At 44.9% G+C, this 8,440-nt stretch overlaps 1 protein-coding gene across 1 annotated transcript; it reads right to left on the bottom strand.

The window, feature by feature from the left end:
* Positions 1 to 107: 107 nt before the first annotated feature.
* On the bottom strand, positions 108 to 7,743 carry LOC115479897 (protein GUCD1-like). Its single transcript, XM_030218208.1, is given in 7 exon segments — positions 108 to 879; positions 3,632 to 3,873; positions 5,644 to 5,735; positions 5,878 to 5,934; positions 5,936 to 6,044; positions 7,135 to 7,219; positions 7,472 to 7,743. Coding segments are annotated over 7 exon segments (735 nt in total). The 5' UTR covers positions 7,530 to 7,743; the 3' UTR covers positions 108 to 787.
* Between the last annotated feature and the right edge of the window lie 697 nt (positions 7,744 to 8,440).

The raw sequence follows: 8,440 nt of genomic DNA, 5'->3' as shown, positions 1-8,440 counted from the left end.
TCCTCCCCAAAAAGCAAGTCCGTACAACTAGATGGAGATCATTCCTGCCTGTGCAATCAGGACACCCTCAGAACCTAGCAAAGTACAAGTCTGGATTTATTAAAAACAAAACAGCAGAAACTGATCCCATTCCCCTGCCTGCTGCACTATATGGTCTGGTGCTCTAATGGGGCCTAGTGGTTAAAGCAGTGGGTTGAGAACAAAAGATCAAATCCTGCATCCCTTACTGACAGCGCCTATGGTGTTGGGCATGTCACAAGCTTCTGTTTCTTCACTTATTATAAGCTCTTTGGGAAAGGGATGTCGTGGATACCACTAAAGCTGTATGCCACCTTCATTCATACTTGGAAAGCAAGTTAAAAATCCAAGATATTGTATTATCTAAGGTATCCAAATATATACGAAGAACTTAAGTTAACAGACAACAGCTGATAAGACATCCAACTTTTTCCTGGAATAGTTTTTATATACATATATAAAAAAAATTTTACAGCTTGACCCTTGCATTATAACGGAAAAGAAACAGCGTCTGTAAGGGTAGCAGAATCTCAAGAGGCAATTCTTTCTTCAGCCATTGCTGGTCATTATGCTCAGCCTGAAGCGTTGCTGTTCTGCCAGTGATGAACTTGCTCTGTGTTAATAAGTTACCAAAATGTTTAGCAGTAGGTGATAAAAAGTTTTTCCACTTTACAGATCCCAAAGATGAGAGGAGAAACCGTCCCACATGTCCTGAGATGCACTGCCAGCTGCTGTACCAACTCCACTGACCTGTAAGCAAGCAGCGAGGTCAGCTGTCCACATAGATGAAAAGCACGTCCTCATCTGTGCCATAGCTTTGCCTGGCTTCCTCGAAGTTACTGATGCTGGTGCGACACGTCCCTGAGGAGAAAAAGCATGCAAAGGAGCAGAGACTACATACAAATTCTGGAACAACAGATAAACCTCCTGTACCTCTGCACACACTTCCTGGCTTATTGCTTGCTGCCTCCTCTCTGTCCCCACTTGAAAGTGGGATCGTATCTGCACTCCTCCCCTCAGAACCATCCATCCCACCCTGCTATCTTGAACAACTTTAGAGCTGCGTGTGGGTTTAGTTAATATTTGATCTCTTTTAGAATCCGAGGCCGTACCTCATCTGATCCTATGGCCTTATTTACTTAAATAAAAAAAACTCACTCTGATGTATTGCCTCCATTCCCTGCATTAAGAATTATCTTCTGTTCATACCAAGCAAAAATGTTTTTCTGCCTCCTGTTAGCCTTCTTAAAAACTCTACTCTCTCCCTTTGGATTTTCACCCTTCCTCTTAGAATCTAAAAAGATTCCTCCTCTTGTTGTAGAATGAATAACCTGATAACTGTTCCTCTGACTGTATTTATTATTAATTTTGTCTCACCAAATTTGTTTACCTTCTTGGAGAACTAAAAGCTCCGTTGTTGACCAAAGTTCTCCCAGACCCATCCACTCATTAAACACTTTCTCACCTTGAGCGTTGCCCTCTTGGAATCCAAGGCCTGAGTCTCAGCACGGTTCAGATCGGACTGGCATTTAATACTGAACAGTGAAGTGACCCATAGAGAGCAATTCTATAAGTAACAAACCTATCTATCCCTTCTTGTAGAAATATTTTACAGCTTTATTTTCATATGAGGCCTCTCAAATCTGGAATCTTTTACCAACTTTGGTAAAATCTCAATTGTGCTATTTAGCTTTTCGTAATTTTTTTCTATTCTGAATTGTAATCCATACCTATGTTGAAGGGAATATAACACTAATATCCAATACTAAGATTAACATCATACATATGGGTTTAGGTGGGAACATTTATAACAGTCATAGAGTGTTTAAGATTGCTGAAAACATATACATTACTAGTAAATAAGGCCCGTTTCAGAGACAAATGAAACGGGCACTAGCAAGGTTTTCATGGGAGTGTGTTTGCTTGAGAGAATGTGTGTGAGAGTGACTGTGTGAGTGAGAGAGAGAGAGGGTGAATGTGCGAGTGTGTGTGTGAGGCAGAGAGTGTGTGCGAGTGTGTTTGTGAGACACAGTGACTATGAGAGTGTGTTGCACACAGATACACTGTGTGTGAGAGAGAGAGTGTGCGAGAGTATGTGTGCAATACACAGACTCTCTGTGAGTCCAAGAGAGTGTATTTGAGGGAGTGTGTGAGACCGAGAGTGTGTGAGACCGACTGTGTGACACATAGAGAGTGAATGTGATTCAGTGTGAGACATAGTGTGAGAGACTGTGTGAGAAAGACACTGACTGTGAGAGAGTGTGTGTGACAGAGACAGTGTGTGTGTGACAGATACCTCCCCCCTCCCTCTGTGGTCTGATGACCCCCTCCGAGGTCTGAGGACCCCCTCTCCCCCCCTGTGGTTTCAGGTCTCCTTGCCTCTCCCCCTCTCTGCGTGGTTTGCAGCACCGTGTGAGTGTGTGACTGAGAGAGAGTGTGTCTGTGAGACAGATAGTGTGTGTGTGAGGCAGAGAGTGTGTGCGATTCTGCTGTCTCCCCCTGCAGCCACCCAGCGTTTCTGCTCTCTCTACTGCCCCTCACCCAGCGAATCTGTTCTCTTCCCTGCCCCCCCTACAGCCACCCATCGATTTTGCTGTTTCCCTTGCCCCCCCCAGCGATTCTGCTGTCTCCCCTGCCCCCCTTGCAGCCACCCAGCGAATCTGCTCTCTTCCCTGCCCCCCTTGCAGCCACCCAGCGATTGTGCTGTGCCCCTGCCCCCCCCCCCACATCTTCCTCCTCTGCATCCACCCAGCGATTGTGCTCTCTCCCTTGCCACCAGTTCAGCCACCTATCGGTTTTCCTCATCTCTCTACTCTCTGTTTAAAACGCACCTCCAGCGTTGTTTTGAAGCCTCCAAAAGTTCCAACGTTTGTGTAGTGGTGTAGATCGATGTCTGCCCCGCTCTCGCGTCAAACGTGATGACGTCGAGGGCGTAGCAATGCGATTGGTTGAGTGCCATTGCTCCGCCCTCGACATCATGTTTGACGCGAGGGCAGGGAAAACACTCATGGGCGAATTTTGATCTACACCACCATGGATTTAGAACGTTGTGACTTGTGGAGGCTTCATTAGAACGTTGGAGGTGCGTTTTATATAGAGAGGTAGTATTCTATAATTTACAGGCAGAACTGTGTGCCCTGCCCATCTCACATTATGTGTCAATGCTTTTTTTTGGAAAATTTAATAAACACCTGACCTGTACAAACAGAAACAGAAGAAGGGGGGATGGGGAGGAGTGATTGTAAGTAAAAATGCCATCGCATTTAGACACCATATTATAAAATCGCATGCAAACAGAATATTGACATTTAGGCCCGCATGCAAGTATCATTCAGCATTCTGGTCATATACATGCATTTTTGGCACTAATAGGTCGGTGACTGCTTTATGGAATTACTTCCTTAACATTTCTTTCCTCTGAGATCAATGACAGGTGAAGCAGGCACTATAACCTTAAAAACACTGCAGTCACATCTCTCACACGAATCACCAGGATAGAAATGAAAGCTTTTGGACCAATAAGCTTTTACACTGTCATGAGTAAACTAAACAGGTCTAAGCTATAAGGCTGTTAAAAGGATGAACAAGGGGAACTTTTCAAGCACATACTTACGATCTGCATAAGCAGGATTGTTGTAGAAGATGCTCCCCGAGGATTTGTTGTAGCCGCACAACACAATGAAATGGCCCTGATAGTCTGGACTTCGGCAGAAGCACTTCTGGCCAATGGGAAGGAAGCAGCAGTATTTGACTGGTCTGGAGCAGAGGTCGCACAGCAGCAGCACTGCATTCACCAAGACAATAGCAATATGGCCCTGTGCCAGATGCTGCTGCAGGTCTTGTACTGTCACTGTGCTGCAGAGAAGGAGGCGGAGAGGCAGCAAGTCTACCACTAAGCAAGCACATCTAAGTGAATAACCAGCCAGGAAAGTGTCTCAGTTAAATCCCTCCTGTCTGATCTACTTCTGAATCTACTCCAGTTTTCAATGTTGCAGAACCTGTTACCCACCAAGTCTAATAGAATGCCTTATTACACAAAAATCACCATCAAATTCAACCCAACAGACAAACCTCATATGCAAACTGTCTTCCCTATCTGTGCAGTCACCTCCCCCAAAACCCAACCATAGCTTAACAGGAGACCATGAAGGGTGGTGTGTCATGCTCAAGAACTGGAGAAAGCTGCCAACCAGTGCACCAGTAGCAGACAACCTCTATGGTTCAGCCCTTCAGATTCTTTGTCAATATTATGGAAATACTTTGCAGAAAGGGTAGTGGATGCATGGGAACAGCCTCCAAGTAAAAGTAGTGGAGACAAAAACTGTTCATCTGAATTCAATAAAACATGGGACAAGCACATATGATCTGTAAGAGAGAGGATGGGATCATCAATAAAGATCATATGGTCTATCCAATCTGCCCATCCATATCACCTGCTGTCATTTTCTCGCTCTCTTTTCTTTTTTAACTCTTTATTTATATCTGATGTCACTTTCTTTGTTTCTTTGTATTATTTCAAATGAGAGATGTTGCTAAAGGAGACAGGTATAAGAAGCCATTCTTACAGGAACTCAGCTACTACTAGCTAAAAGCTCAGAGCTGTGCGACTACAATTGCTGAATGGCTGGCTGCCCAATAAGACATCCAAGCTGTATTTTACCACAGAAATCACATGCATCAGCGGCACACTTTAGAGAAGTCACTGCTATCAGTGACACCAGAAGTAAAATAGATTTTCAGTCATCAGAATACTCCAGAAGAGATGGGGATTAAGCACTAATTACGCGTTTCTAGACAGTAGGTCAATGTTCAAAGTCATTCATACAGATTAAGCAGGTTTTACTCCACACAAAAACTGGCTGGCTGCGGCCAATCACGAACAACATGGGAAACCTCAGCTGTACTGAAAGAAGCATTACCAGGCATGCTTAGGTTAGGGAAGAAACAAACTCACATGGATTGTATTTCCAAACCTTCACATATATTGTAACTATACAAAAAGCAGGTTCAAGTGACAGCAGGTTACCCATAGCACTGCACACTTTCATTCTGAAAATGAGTATAAAGCTTGCAGGTAAAAGGTACGTATGGTCTTGTGACAACATGGACCATGAGTATTGTCCCCTTTCTATGCAAATAAGCAATCCAATTTAAGATGGGCTGGAAAGGGCTTTGACGGAAACGTCAGTAATTGAAACGTGAGGACAATGCTAAGTAGACTTTTGCAGTCTGTCTCCCCCAAATGAGAACATGGATTCAGATAGGGCTGAGTGGGCTTTAACGGCAACTCCAGTACTTGGAAACTAAGGACAGTGCTGGACAGACTTCAATGGTCTATGTCTCAGAAACACCAAAGAAAGACAACAATCAAGTATTGTATTTCTCATTCATTGTTGGTTTAATCATGAATTAAAAATGAGTGTGACTTGGGCAGACTGGATGGACTCTTCAAGTCTTATCTACCATCATTTACTATGCTACTATGGGGCTCATTTTCAAAGCACTTACAAAGTTCCATAATAACCTATGGAACTTTGTAAGTCTAAATGCTTTGAAAATATGCCTGTGTCAGGTGTCTGACCCTCAGACCTAGCTAATGGTATGGAGGGAGAAAACACATCTCACCATTTCTCCACTAGCACTCCACGGGCTTTTGCTTGCACAAATAATTGGTTCACTCTGTCCTCCTCACTGTCAAAATGTTTCCTATAGAAAGACTGAGGAAAGAGAATAATGAAAGTTTACCATTATCCATCACCACTGCTGAACACAACTAATTCAGAGTCAGAAATGTGCTCAATAAGTCTGGACAGGAACAGAAGGATGAAAACCAGGAAGAAAACTCAGGCTTTGTCTGACCTGATTCTTGTAGCCTTTGTCCACACCAAGTGTCTGAGTGTACAGTCTGTGCTTTACCTCCGAAGTGGCACACCAGGTAGGCCAGGTCAATAGTCCAGATACTTTTATTGAGGTGCAAGTCCTGCAGGGCCTTCTGAAACTTCTCTTCACTTAGCTGATTCAAGTACCTGAGAGAAAGGAAACAGATTAAGAACACTCCTGCAGAGACGCCAAGGATGACCCATCCCAAATCTGGAGATTTACCACAGCTATGCTGGAGATTTAAGGCCAATGAGTGAGATTTCTCTCGCGCTCCCCAGCCATGTCCTAAACCAGTTCCAGCATACGTATATTCCCAAAATTGACATAGTCCAACAAATATAAAATAAAATTCCTTTTCTACCTTTGTTGTCTGATCATTTTATTTTTCTAATTGTATTGGTTTCTGCTTTTCTTTGTCTTTTCTTAACTCTCTTACCAGTGTCCCCTTGTCCATTTGGCATTTCATCTCTCTCATCCATTATTCATGTCTGCCCCACCCTGCAGGTCCAGTGGGTGTCTCTCCCTCTGTCCCCCTCCCCCCACCTGTGGGTCCAGCATGCTCTGCCTCCTACTTCTGAAGGCACTACATCTTTCACTCTCCTCACTGCTCCTCTCCCTGGTCTAGCTTGTTCAGCCCGGCCCCGCCCAGCATAGTGTCTCTCACCTCCTTCCCTATACAGCCACCAGTATCACAGCCACTCTGTCTTCAGCCGGTTCAGGCACGCTTTTCCCAGCCGTGTCCCTCCTCCTCCTCTAACACAAAATCAGAGGAGGGACATGGTTGAGGGAAAGAGTACCTGCACCAGCTGAAGACAGTGTGGCTGCGACATTTTAGGAAAGTTTTGACTTTGCCGTCCGGGAGAGAAGAGGGATGAGAAACGTCAACGGGGGGGGGGGGGGGGGGGGGGGGGGGGGGGGGCAAAATTAAATGGAGAGAAAGAGTCCATGAGGTGGATATCAAGCTGGCTATCAATGCTTATGAAAAGAGAGTTTATGCACATGAGCTGGAGAGAGGACCTAAATGCATGCAACTTGGCATGTCTGCTCATATTAACAGTCAGTGCTAAGGAAGTGCTACTAAAACCTATTTGGCTCAAACATGTAAAGTACAGCAAACATCACCAAAAAAAAAAAATCAGATCATTCCATCTTTACAGAATATCTCAGGTTAGCTAGGTGTCCCATACTGATGGTGGCTTTACAACAGTTCCGTAATTCCAAAGAAGTGACACTCACTGCAGAACCATCCTTGCACAGGCCAGGCCACAATCCCAGTGATACAGCTGTTGAATCACAGGCACCTTCAACTGGATGTGTTCATCTGTAAAGACAAAACAATGTGACAGGGCAGGAAACTCATCCCTAACAAATGAAAGCCATGCAACAAGTATTGAGGGATCAATACTTGTTGCATGGTCTTATGGCAGGTGCCAGAACTGATGCCTGGTTACTGAATAGGCTCAGAGATCAGTGGTGGCCCCTCCTCCTTATCCCAGTTATCAGTGGGCAGGTTCAGGGGTCGGTGCTTGCTACCCCCTGCTCTCGGGTCTCAGAGACAGGCGCTGTAGCTGACCTGCTGGTCGCTGGCTGGGTAGCTCCTCCTCTGTGTTAGGTTCTCTCGGGCTCTTCATGTCCTCGTGTTCGGTTCGGGTCCAGAAGGTCAGAGAGGCAGCTGCTATTCAGAGACAGTTTGGAGGCTGAGAACGAGACCACAAGCACTCCCTCATGCCCCTCCAGTCAGCCGGCAAAAACCGGTTCCACCTCCCCCAGCCCCAATGTGCCACAGCTACTCTACTTTCGCAGTAAATGCAAATGTAAATAGAAGCACCCACCCGCCCTGCGACCCCTGCCCAATACTGCCGCGCCTGACGTCATGGGAAGGCTCCGCCTGCAGCAGTGCAGTCCTGCGGCCGTTTGACGTCAGTCAGTCGAGGGGCGAGGCAGGACAAACCAATTCAAGGAAGGTTGAATGGAAACAGGACAGGAGACGGCATTAAGTCATAAAGTTGAAGCCATTTAGGTTAATCTATGTTTCCCCTTCCCTGCGCAGCCGTCTTCTGCGTACACTCAAAATAAAGCAAACAAACCTATGAACTGTTGCGTCCACGTTGTCGTTCTTTATTGTTGGTAGCATTTTTATTTAATCTCGCTTGTATTTTCAAACATGCCAGCTTGTGCAGCATACGGATGTACACAGAGGAAGTATAATAACATAATAACTTTTCATAGGGTAGAGTCGTAATTTGTTAGAACTCGTGATCAGTGTGTCATTTGGAGGGGCTGGTTATAGCGACACGCTAGCATGTTAGCATGTGTTATATTCGTGCAGATTTTTTTTCTCCTGATAAAGGGCTACTAAAACAGAAATAATGTTATGACTATGAGAATCAGATGCTCAACATTCAGAGTATCTATCTATGGCAGTTATATTCCACATAAAACATGAATTCGGTTGAAACCTCTGAGCATTTCAAATCTTTTTTTTTCCTGTGCCTAGATCAAAAGAGAAAGGTGGTTTGTGGGAACTTGCTCTTTTGTTTTG

This window comes from Microcaecilia unicolor, chromosome 11 (assembly GCF_901765095.1).
Source record: "Microcaecilia unicolor chromosome 11, aMicUni1.1, whole genome shotgun sequence".
Lineage (NCBI taxonomy): Eukaryota > Metazoa > Chordata > Amphibia > Gymnophiona > Siphonopidae > Microcaecilia > Microcaecilia unicolor.
Note: the sequence above shows the minus strand (reverse complement) of the source record. Positions and strands in the feature narration are given on the sequence as shown.